Source organism: Sander vitreus, chromosome 23 (genome assembly GCF_031162955.1).
Source record: "Sander vitreus isolate 19-12246 chromosome 23, sanVit1, whole genome shotgun sequence".
In the NCBI taxonomy this organism is placed as follows: Eukaryota; Metazoa; Chordata; class Actinopteri; order Perciformes; family Percidae; genus Sander; species Sander vitreus.
The window spans coordinates 5092775-5105134 of NC_135877.1; the positions used below are offsets into that span (position 1 = coordinate 5092775).

General features: G+C 41.5%; 1 protein-coding gene across 6 annotated transcripts in view; it reads left to right on the top strand.

The window, feature by feature from the left end:
- The window catches only part of nav3 (neuron navigator 3), a 221515-nt gene that overhangs the window by 141491 nt on the left and 67664 nt on the right, over window positions 1-12360 (top strand). For 5 of the 6 annotated variants that reach the window (XM_078243124.1, XM_078243119.1, XM_078243120.1 and 2 more), the window contains exons 11-12: window positions 9187-9588; window positions 11512-11631. In XM_078243124.1, the coding sequence (XP_078099250.1) occupies window positions 9187-9588; window positions 11512-11631 (522 nt within the window). The remainder of the gene's footprint in view (window positions 1-9186; window positions 9589-11511; window positions 11632-12360) is intronic. The other variant, XM_078243122.1, reaches the window with a different exon arrangement.

The following is a 12360-nucleotide window of genomic DNA, read 5'->3' on the forward strand; positions in this document are numbered from 1 at the left end:
CTTCTTTCAGGTTTGAAGTGAATTATTCCGCACAGCCTGGCTTTAAAGGAATACTTCACCCTCAAAATGATCATTTGTATATCAGTTACTCACCCCATGTTACCTTGAACTCTTGAAGAAAAGAACAAAACATTTTTCTCGCGTGCCTCCATGATAAACAAAGAATCCAAAAATGGGTTGAGTAATTAATATACAAATGATCATTTTTAGGGTGTAGTAAAAGTGAAAGCTGTGGTGCGGACCAAACAACAAAACTCTGGTCTATCTGAAAACGGGGGCTTCATAGTGCACTAGAGTTTGATTCATTTTAGGTGAGAATGCGATCTGACCCAAATATACAAGTAAACCAAAAAACATGCATGCATTTGCTAGCCTACAATTAAAACTAATTCAACTGGTGGCCAGGTTGGCTCAGTGGATAGAGCAGGCGCAGAGGTCCAGGGTTCGAATCCGACCTGTGACGATTTCCTGCACATCTTGCCCCTCTCTCTCCTCTTTCTCACCTAGCTGTCCTGTCAAAAATGAAAGGCGGAAAAGCCCAAAAAATAATCTTAAAAAAAAATTCAACTGCACACAATTTACAGACTTATATATGATTTGAAGGATGATGACTTTCAAATCCATATGTTGTTATGACCACACGTTGCTCGTTGTCTGTGTAAACAACACATCATCTCTCTCTCATCAGGGCCCACCCTCTCCTTTACTCGCTCATATTGTTCGCCTCCTTCTAAAATAAAAAAACTCATACATTTGTTGTTGCTTCATTATTTTTGAGACCAGGAAGTGTCGGTGAGTTTCACTCAACCATTTCGACCGCATGACAGTTGTTTACAATGTTTGGTGTGCTTGACAATGTGCAGTGTAAACGTTATCCGAACCAAATGAAATAATTGGATTTGTGAGGACTATGGTTAACTGCTCCTCAGATCTCTGCAGGGTAAATCCAGACAGCTAGCTAGACTATCGGTCCAATCTGAGTTTTCTGTTACTAAACTAAACAACTTCTGAACGTACACATGTTCCACCAAAACAAGTTCCTTCCGGAGGCTATTTTGCAGAGGCACTGCGGCTCTGTCCGGCGCTTAGGCCCATGACGATTGTGACTGGTTGAAAGAAATGCCAATAAACTAGCAATGCAAGACTAACCGAACTATAGGTGTGAAGGGGGCCTGTGTCTACCTGCTTTTTCGGGGCTGGGAAGGTAGTGTACTGTTGTTGTTTTTTCAACTTTTTGGCTAGGAATGAACCAAAACAATACAGTTTCAGGCCGGAATACCAGAACAATAAGTTAAAAGATGCAAACACGCTCCATTGAGCTGGGGTGGTAATGATTCTCTGGGTTTTTAGTTCACATTACACATTTGATCCATTGTAAATATGAAAACATTGGTCCTAGCAGCTTTATGAAAGAAACACGGTAATGTTGCGTGCTGGTATAGATTCTTGTATCTCTGTGACCATCAACAGGAACAAGCAAATATGCAAAATATAAAGAATGGAAGAACAAGAACAGCAGAGCAACCATAATATTATCATCTCATCAGAGAGCTGCAGCCTATATATACTTGCTTTCAAAGGCTATTTTCACACCGACGTAATATGTGGCAAGTCTGAAGCTGAGACACGTTTAAGTTCCTCAAGATGTGTCATAGCCAAAACAAAAGACACACTATGAAGGAGACCCACACATATCTCAACCAAACCACTGAAAATAACCAGTTTCTTTTGTGATCACAGTTTTATGTCCCAGCACTTATTATGCATGTCAGTTTCCTTGTGCATCAGTTGTCCTTGGAAAATGAAAACAGTTCTGATTTTTGATATCTCTGACTCACCTCAGCAGTTTATCACACCGATCCAGCAGGGAGATATGTCTCCAACTATTAATGATGTTCCCTATATTACCATGCCATCTTCTCCTCCATGTTTCCTGAATTTAATTAAAAAACAGGCATCACCTTCCTCACCAGCTGGCACACATGTAATGACTTTCAGGTGTTGATGGACAACCAGCACCTTAAAAGACTGTCCCATATGTGAGCCATGGGCAACATGGACAATCTAATAGTGTAGATGCTGCGGCTCAGGCGAGGACAGAAATGATAACCATTGGTTTATGTCAGCTCCCCAGGCAATGGTTCCCTGCTCGCCTCTCTGCTTCTCCCTCAGTCTATTATTTTGTGTGTTTTGCCCCATTTGCAGAGGAAGATGGTGGCCAGGCTTCAGACAGCCATGACAGATGGCAGTCTGTGTGTGTGTGTGTGTGTGTGTGTGTGTGTGTGTGTGTGTGTGTGTGTGTGTGTATTTTGTACTTCTTTTTTTCCTCAGAGGAGTCTCAGCCAGGCGCGATCAATACAGCGCCATTGTCTTACCACCACGTTTAATCCAATGGGCCACACTGGATTGGGGTGTGAGGTGTTTGATTGGTCTGAGACTACAAGTCTCATTCTCATGCATCAGGCGCACAAGGACAGTCAGCGTGAATTATGTACAAAATGCATCATCATACCTCCATATTAGCATCATATGGTGCGTCTGCATGTGTGTAGGTGTGTGTGATTTGGAGCAGCGTAACAGCAAAGCAGCAAGCAACCATCACATTTAACGGAAAAAAGGGTAGTCGGCTCCTGACTGTGTGCCGCTGCGGACATGTTTATATTTTAAATGTAAGGATAGCCTCTGAGTATGCGCTCCAATTCTGTCCATGACAAAAGGCTGGCCAGACCATCCTAATCTGTCCCCTGGATAAGAAATGGCTGTAATCACCATGACGCTTTGAAGCACCTTTAGTAATTAATCGCTGTTATGCTCAAGCAGACATGACTGTCATATTGATCACTGTGTCTTTCTCTGTGCTCTGTCTCCCTCAATACCTGGTTACACCCCATTCATGCAGACTGGGTGTTCACACTTCCAGCAGGAATCATCAAAACATGGAAATGTAGTTCACAAGCACAGCAACAGCAGTTTCTTTTTTTTTTTTTCAAGAGTAACTGCACTATGGGACATTAAGTGTGAACACATTTTTTTCCCTTTGTCACGGATAGAATAAATAATTGTTGTCATTATGTCAACAGTTAAGCCCATATATATGTGCTGGTACAAGTATTCACCTTTACAAATCAACACTGAAAAGAGCAGAAGTTGTATGCTTTGTATAAAAGCAGATTTGTGAAGGCGTAATCATTATCCTTATTTCATTTTCAAATTTCACTTTCCGATTTTTTGCAGTTTTTATCATTTAGTTACGGCTTAAAGTTTTACTCATTCAAAATAGTTTTTTCCGTTTATTATTTATTTCATTTTAAAGGGTAATGTTATGGCTTGGCTTATGACAGAAAATGAGAGAGAGGGAGAGAGAGAGAGAGGGAGGGGGAGAGAGAGAGAGAGAGGGGGGGAGAGAGAGAGAGAGAGGGGAACAACATCCCCGGCCAGATGCAAACAAGGGACACTGGGATTCATGGTCAGCTCCACAACCCCTAGGTCACCTTTTTTAAGATTTTTTTATTTATTTTTTTTAATCTTTGCCGTCTTTGTTGTCCTCTGTCACCTCCAAGGCCTGTCCCCTGTGTGCCCCCTCGCATGTCACAGCCAACCGCTCACACAGACGCTTCCTCCTCCCCTCCTCCACTGCATCTTTTACATATGCTGGAAGGAAAGGACCTCGCTGTAATCGAAGGGTGTGCTTCGATCATTTAATTCTAATGGAGCAGAATACAGGAATATTGACTAAACTAGGCAACGTTTCAGTGCCAGTACAATATTAGAATTTAATAAAATGAATCTCTGAGTTTTCACTGAAATGTGGGACATCTGTTACATTTTGTATGTCATTACTTGCCACATTCCCAGTCTGAACAATGTGTGTATGGCATTGCTATTGTACGTGACTTGACAAGGAATACATTCAAAACAAATGTTTTACCTATCTGTCTTATGATTGCACTAAAGAACAGAAAGCAAGCTGACTGCAAAGACAACCCCAAACACCAATTCTTAATATTGTAATCTACATTCTAAAGTTCACTGCCATGTTAGATAAATATATACTACTGTGGTGATTATGGAGCTCACTAATATCTGCTCTTTCCACCATTAGTTTTGCATCATTATGCGTTGGGCCTCTCTGCTCCATAAAGACTTTGCTCCCAGAAGTTTCACGTGCAGTATGAAAGTTAAACTGACCTGAAATTGCATGCTTGCCTGGGAGCTTGTGGCAACTAATGTTACCTAAAATTACTAACCCAGTTGAAAAAGCTCTATGTGGTTAAGCTACAGTTTCCAAGGCCATGAAACCGTGTCCCTTCCTCTTTGAACTGACCTTGCTACTTGAATACTGCAGCCATCGTGGCAGCTCAGGTCACATCCATAACATTCTTCAGAGATCCCCATGTGTTGGGGCCTCCACAGACAAACAGTATTGATTAAAAAACACATTAAGTCTCCCTCCTCTGAGGTTTTTTATTTCTATCCAGACAATGGAAAATGGTATTGATTGTCAGTTGAAGGGAAAAGAAACAGCTCCATGTGTAAAGGCATGCCGTCATCTTCAAGGACAAACGTGGCACAGCAAGCAGAAAAGGGAAATCTTCCCTGCTCTTGTGTCCGTGTCTGCTGAAGACATTTTGAACATAATAGCTTCACCCGGTCCGGTTTGTTTATTTTGTGTTTACATTTGGAGTGAGGAGACTAGGGGGCAGGCTTAATTATTCATTGCTTTTGAACTGAGGAGATAGCTGTTGGTTGTATTTGCGTGCATGTACAGGATTCTGAAGCGAGTACATTTTTTTTCTTTCTTTTTTAATGTACATTTAGCTGACGCTTCAACACCAAGCGATTTGCAATGACTGCAACCGTACAGTAAAAAGGCAGCTAAGCTACCAAAATTACAAGTACTTAACAGTAATGATGGGTCAAATCCAGAGACACTTTTCAATCCCTGACAATGTTCTTGTGAGAGACTGAGTGGAGAAGTGTCATGATTGAGCTGGAGGAAGGCACTTAACAAGATGAGTTTTCAGTCTATGATGGAAGATGGGAAGTGACTGAAATGCGTGTGTGCATTTGTGTGTGTGAATGATGGTTGTGTTGGCGGTGGGGTGGGGAACCTTTCTCAGGATCCAGATTGAAGATGGGCGCTGTGATGGCAATGAGCAATTTCTCTGAAATTTTCATCGTTGAAAGATTTTTCAACGATGACAATAGAACAGTCTTCACCTTTTTATATATAAGCTAATACAACTCAATAGAATAAAATCCTAATGGTGGATAGTTAATATAGTGCACTACATATTATATCATTTAGCTAACAATCCAGGAATGCGTTAATATTGCAAGTGTCGTACACTTGTCGTAACACTACACCTGTCAGTCATGATGTAAAATGGAATTTCTCATGTGTCTGAAATCTCAATTAATGGCTCACTTTAGAGTAAAGTATCAAGCTTATTTTATATAGTGAGTTGTAAATGAGTGGACCTAGGAAGTGATTTTGGAGACTTTGTTGGGATTTAACTTTCATTTCATGAGTTCATACCAAATAGCAATCTCTGGGCCTGAAAGGGGAAGCCAATGCAGAAGTGCCTTATACCTGCATTCTATCTAATTTCCAGCAGGGGTGACTCCACTGGTTGCAAAAAGAAGTCTGTTTCAATAGAAGTCTATTAGAAAATGACCCTACTTCTCACTTGATTTATTACATCACTAAAAAATTTCATAACGAGTTTATGGTCTCAATAGCTAGTTTCAAGACTTCTTCAATAGAGCATGTTCATTTTGTAAATTGTGGTCCAATTTAGAGTTAAATGGACAATAAAGCAGGGGATGCTTTAGGATGTGGCTAGCTTGTGATTGACAAGTCGCTACTAGGTGGTGTCCTCGGCTTCTCAGTCTGATCCACCCCTCGTTCATCCCCAGCTCCACCCTTCTGTCCAAATATGGTCACTTCAGGCTCCAAAAAAATAAGATGGACAGCCAAAATGCCAAACTGAAGGCATTAAAAACGGTAGTCCACAAACCAATGGGTGAGGTCACGGTGGCTACGTCCACTTCTCTTCTACAGTCTATGGGTTATACCAACTCCAATAGAGGGATGATGTTGACTTCAGTAGCAATAGTTTGTCTGAAGAAGCTAACCAAGAAAACAGCCTGCACAAGATGCTGGCTTTCACTGGAAACCCCAAACTTACAACAGTCTTCCAAAATAAATTCATTTAAACAACTCTGGAGTCGAAGACTGTTTAGACTTTGTAGCTGATCTTATTTGGATCTTTATTTGTAAAAGAGCAAATAACTGCCTGAGAAGTAAAGTGTCCTGTCATCACTACATGATTATCGGTCCAGAGGTAGACTGGAGCTTTACAATCTTTTCATAATTTCTCAAAGGTTGCTCTTACTGTTTGCCTTCATAGGGCAGATTGAACCATACCTTTCTATGCAAGCCTACCAGTTTATGTATTTTGACAGAGAATCTGAGTTGCTGCTATTGTATATGTGCGTATGAGAAACCTGGATCTATGTTCAGAGTGACAAAGCTATATGGTTACAAAGAATGAAAGAACTGCTATTATGCAAAAAATACTGTGGCCAATATTGAACATGACATTTGAGAGCCTTTGAAGTGGTGCTGCTGAATTAAATTTTTACCAAAATCAGTGAATGAACCTCCACGAGAAATACATGTTTAACTGTTAAACTCTCAGACCTCATTAGCAGCAGCAGGGGAAAGTTCCAGTGTATTTATATTTAGCATTGCTCAGCAATAACCAATCCCCTGCTGTCAACATGGATTCTTCTCCCGCTGAGCTCTTGGCCAAACAAAAAAAGCCTCCCTCTGTTCAGATTTATTTTGGTTTGGGTTCTGCTTTATACCAGATAGTGTAATGACGCAAAGAGCCTGAAAAAGCAGCAATTTCGAGAAACAATAACAATATGTTATACGTAGTGTCTAATCATGCATTTTGTATTACATTTTTTTAATTAAACGTGTGTTCATATGTGGTACATTAGATGTGTAAAATATCTCTCGCACCTTTCCTGTACTTCCTGCTCTGCCATATCCGTCATTTTACATGCTCATTTATCTCAACACACACACAATCGCATTCTGTTTACCTCTCTCTCTTCTTTTTTTCTCTCTCTACTGCCTGGAGATAAAGATAAGCTGATTTAGCACACCACATTGTGTAAGAATAGTTGATTTCTATACCTTGGCAAATTGATTCTTGTATTTCCATATTCGGCCGGGATCACTTGTCAGATAAGCAATTTTTTTTATTTTTTATTTATTTGGCCTCTTGGTACTCTGACATGGCACTGCGTGTGCCATTGTGGTGTGTGTGTGTGTGTGTGTGTGTGTGTTTGTGCGCGTGCGTGCGTGTTGATCCCAGGAGGTGTTGATAGAGATGAGTTGTGAATATGGCTGGCATCACTGCCCCTCTCATGTTGGCACTTGGCATCACAGGGGTGCAGTGTACCGCCCTTTCTCACTGATCAGACACACACACACACACACACACAAGGCTGTTCACACCTCTCTCACTGCTGATGTGCGAGACACTGCTTTAAGATGTCATTGCTTTTGTCCCCTAATGAAGGCAGGCATCCACATAGGAGTCTTTCTCATCCCACATATCCAGCCACTGTCTTCCACTTCAACTGCATCATGAGCTACATTTTTCCCTTAAAGTTATTGTTTCCAAAGGCTATATTTTAGCACTTGTGCAGCAAACATGCAGTACATTTTTGTATTGGCTGCATCTGTACATCATTTATATATAATGGCAGACAATGCATGTTTACATTAGAATGAATATGCTGATAATGCTACAGTTTAATGTATTAACATACAAACATCATAACCTTATATTGTGTAAATCGTATATGATGGTTTATCGTAGTGTTAGCATCCATGCCAATAGGCACTAGAAAAGCCTTAATCCTTTTTACACTTTTCCTATATGTGTTAGTCCTGTTTCCATGGCAACATGTATCATATGTAATGCAGCACACATTACATCTAGTTTACACAGGGATGTTTGTGCCTAGAGTACACATTAGCAACTTATCCTCAAAGCTCTGTGGTTTATTGGGTGGTGTGTTCACTCTGTCATCATGTGAATGTAGTGCACTCTTTTTCCCAGCAGAGAGAGCTCAAGCAAGGTACCACTGCCATGCTTTGCTCTCTGTGTCCAGATACATCAAGCTGCAGGGCTTGGTGTGTGAGTATATTATTTTTGCATTCCTGCTGACTCACTTGCAGCACTTCTATCATGCCGTGTGCAAATGTGAAACAATCGAGAAGGATTTTGCTCTCTTTTGTTGCAAAACGTTATCTTTATCAAAGGCATCCTTTGAAAGATGAAAGTCATGTGTTGCACAGCAGTTGACATGTTCAGATCCTTCTACAACATTTGAGAAAAAACAGGCTACAGTGGCTGTTGCAGGGCTAATGAGGGATTGTCAGGATAGTGAGTCAGTCCTCTTTGTCTCCCTCCATCAGGTTTCATTTCTTTTCTTGGTTGCTTTTATTTGCTAACAGTTGATTTATTCTCACACTTCTTTTTCCTAGACAAAGTCTATCTATAAACAACTTTTTATTTTTGTTGACATTTCAGAGGTGTATTTACTTGCTACATCCCTGTTATGCAAATGTAACTGTTTCAGATTTTATTTTCTGTGGCATTTCAAAAGTGTTTATCAAATACACTTGATAGATGGATAGAAACATAGCTGTCTCTCTCTCTCTCTCCATCTCTATGTGATGTACTGTGATGGTGTGACATATGTTCTCAAGGGAGCCTTCACTTTCTGCTCTCCTCCCCCTTCAAGTTAACACACTGGAAGAAACAGCACTTTAGGAAGGTCACACACACATAAAGCAATGTTAGAAGAAACAGCATGTGATTTGAAGCGAGTGGAACTCAACTGATGTAGACAGCTCTCCACTTAAAACATGACGGATCTTTTCACCTGAATGGTTTTCCCTTTGCATAGGAGTGCACCTGATATGATGACAAAGACTTGCGATTTAGTCCATATGAGGCACTTTTCCTAAGACCCTCCATACTGGAATAGTTAGCAACTGTCAATCACATTGATAACTTTCGGTTTTTCCTGTGTCATGTCAAAAGTTTAATTCAATCAACCCTTTATTTTTCTCTTTCTACACCTCTATCTCCACAGTACACTAGAGACAACATTCGACACCACGGTAACCACTGAGGTCAATGGGCGGAGTCTACCAGCCCTCACCACACGCTCCTCCCCCATGGCCTGGCGTCTGGGCCAATCACAAACCCCGCGTCTCCAGGCAGGCGACGCCCCCTCAATGCCCAACAGCTATGCTGCGCCCAGGGCCAGCACGACGAGCGCTGGCACCACCACGGGGCGCTACAGCGGGCACTCGGACCCCTCCAGGTTTGTGTACAGCGCCCCCCTGAGGCGAGCAGCAGGTGCGAAGGGGGCGGAGCAGGGGGAGAAGGGAGGAGGAGGGCTGGAAGGAGGGAAGCAGATGGAGATGGCAGGGTACATGAGTGATGGGGACCTCCTAGGGAGGAACGGCCGGATGGATGAGATCACCAGCGGGTAGGATGACTAGTGCTAAGCATGTTAGCTTCCTCTGATGCACTGACTAATTCTGAGTTCCTGCTTTAACGGCCCTGTTTATGATGTGTACAGATGTATTCACATATCACATATACACATAACTGAACAAAAGTTATGTCCACCAAAATTCACCAAAACACATTTTGTGTATACTTTTTGTGCATTGTTTACATGCATATTTGCTTGCTAGCAGTCTTCTTCTTTGGTGGCGCATTGCTATGTGTCATGGCCCATTACCGCCACCAACTGTCGACCAGAGGAATAGCATAAAACTGACTGCAGGATGTGAATTGTGTCACCTATGTGCTCACACGCAGGCCTGTGTGTACATGATCCAAACAATTCGGGCAACCCACTCATAAAAACACAGCCACAGCGCTGCTAAGAGCCAAAAACTCCACAAGGTACCGTTTAAAGCTTTGGTGCGTATGTTTTTTATATTAATGAACGTCAAAATTCGTTAAATTCAAGCCATTGCCAAATGAGTTGCTACAAAGCTAATTAAGACTATCAGCTCCACACAACTCTCTCTGGATTTCTCAGTATAGCTATGTTCAGAAGATGATGTTGTCCGGCGACTTTCGAGCAAAGATAATGAGCTCTTCTGAAGAGTCCATGTTTTTTTTTAATCCTCAGTGTCCTCCTTGGTTACTAGCTACTGTGTGGAGGAGGGGAGGTGCCCACAGTTTTGTTGTCATTACTTAGAATTTCTAATGGGGGAGACAGAAACTACGCACTATAGCTTTAACTCATGTAAACGAACATTGAACATCATCATAGCAAGCAATCAATGTAGACTAATAGCAGGTACCAAACTTTGAATTTGAAATTTTGAATTTTGGTGGTAGGGCCTTTATATTTAATTACTTAATTTTAATTGTAGAACATACTGGTAATGTTGTGACCTGTTGTGAGACGAGTAAGCTTTACTGCCTGAAGCTTTAATATAGATTTGTCCTCTACATCATTTATACAAATACTACTAATTCTTTAAAGACCATTTGTGTTTTGAAGGATCATGAATACAAGTTCCATACACATTTCCACTGAATGCCGCAGTGCCTACTGGGTTTAGTTGAAAAATGCCCTGAAAGTTACGGTTAGCTGTTTATTCATACAGTCACCAAAGCCTCACTCATTTTTCGATGTACATTAAGACAAATAGCCAGCTGACATCCACCAAGGCTATTCTAGGTCAGTTATGCCTTAAAAGGGAAGCATGAAGCTTGAGGGTACTCGATACACTGACAGATTACCTGAATGAAAAAAGATAAGTCACTGTCTTCCACAACACATTACGATGACGTGTGTGTGGGCGTCTGACCTTCATCCACTCAATAGCAATAAATGCCTGGGAGTTGTGTTAAAAAAAGCAATTCACATTCCACACACAAACACCCATTCCCACTTGGCATCCGTGCACTTAAGATTTCCCAAAAAGAGTATTGGGGGCAGGCCAAACTCTCAGAACAGAAAATGTAGCAACACGTCGGGAGGAAAAGGTGATTAGCTGAATTATTAGCCTAATTAGCTCAACACTAATGATCCCCATGTTCTAGCAGTGGCCTCAAATCTTACCACTTACTAACTGGCACATACACTTACACACATACATCTAAACATGCACATTTTTGTGAGTTCACATGTAACCTGGACAGTGGTCGTTTATTAGTATATGATCCATGAAGTATTTTCTCTACTGGTTTAGTTTAAATAGATTGTATTAATTCAATTAAATGAATTAGAGAACTGAACTTAAGCTTTTTGTGCCAAACTGAGGTTTAACAAGTCAAGTCCATTTTATTTGTATAACCCAATATCACAAATTCAGGCTTTAAATTCTGTACAGCATACAACACCCTCTTCGACATCTACTTCCTCTAATTAATTCCCCTCTCACAGATACCTAACAGACGGCGGCCTCCATCTGTATGCACGCAACGCAGGCCGAGCCTCAGACGGGGCTTCTTCTCGAGAAGCCTCCCAGCGCGGGAGCAAAGAGATGCAGGGCGACGTAGACAGGTAAGGATGGAGTCTGTCAATCATATACTGCTTGCTTCGCTGATGTGTGTTTGACATCGGTGTGGACCGCGCCCAGGTCTAATTGGTGAGTTTGGTCAGTTGTGAGATTGATGCATGGACACACTGAACATTGTTAAGTATCCACATTTGCATATAGTATTTACATTTCACATTACAGTTCAGATTTCTGGCATTTAGCTGATGTTCCTCTGCAGAGCACTCTGCGATGAGTCCGACTGTGTGAGCTTCAGTGGCTTCGCTTCTTGCCGTTCACATTCAGTCAGAAGCCAGGTGGATGTTTGCAAGGGCAGATCCACCAGACTGTGCTCTGCAGCCAGTGATGCGTGTGTGTGTGAGAAAAGCGGCATGCTGTGGCGAGAGTGGCAGTGACCGCTACCGAACAACTTAGCATACAATCAAGGAGAAGTAGCGATTAATGTGAACAAACTGGTACATCATCTACAACATGCACATTTTGCCACCATGTGAAACCTTTCAACCTATACTTGTAAATATGTATATTGTAAATATAGTGTTAATATATGCTTCTCTCTAAAAGAAGCTTTAGAGCACTGACTTTACACAGAACGTATCATAAGGTGAACAGGGGTCAGTGCCTGAAATAGAGTTGTATTTCTTTCAGTCGAAGATACAAGCTTACAGGGGTATACAGGTGTGATATGAGAGAGGGGAAATGATTCAATACTGAAAAGCTGACATGGGTTAAGA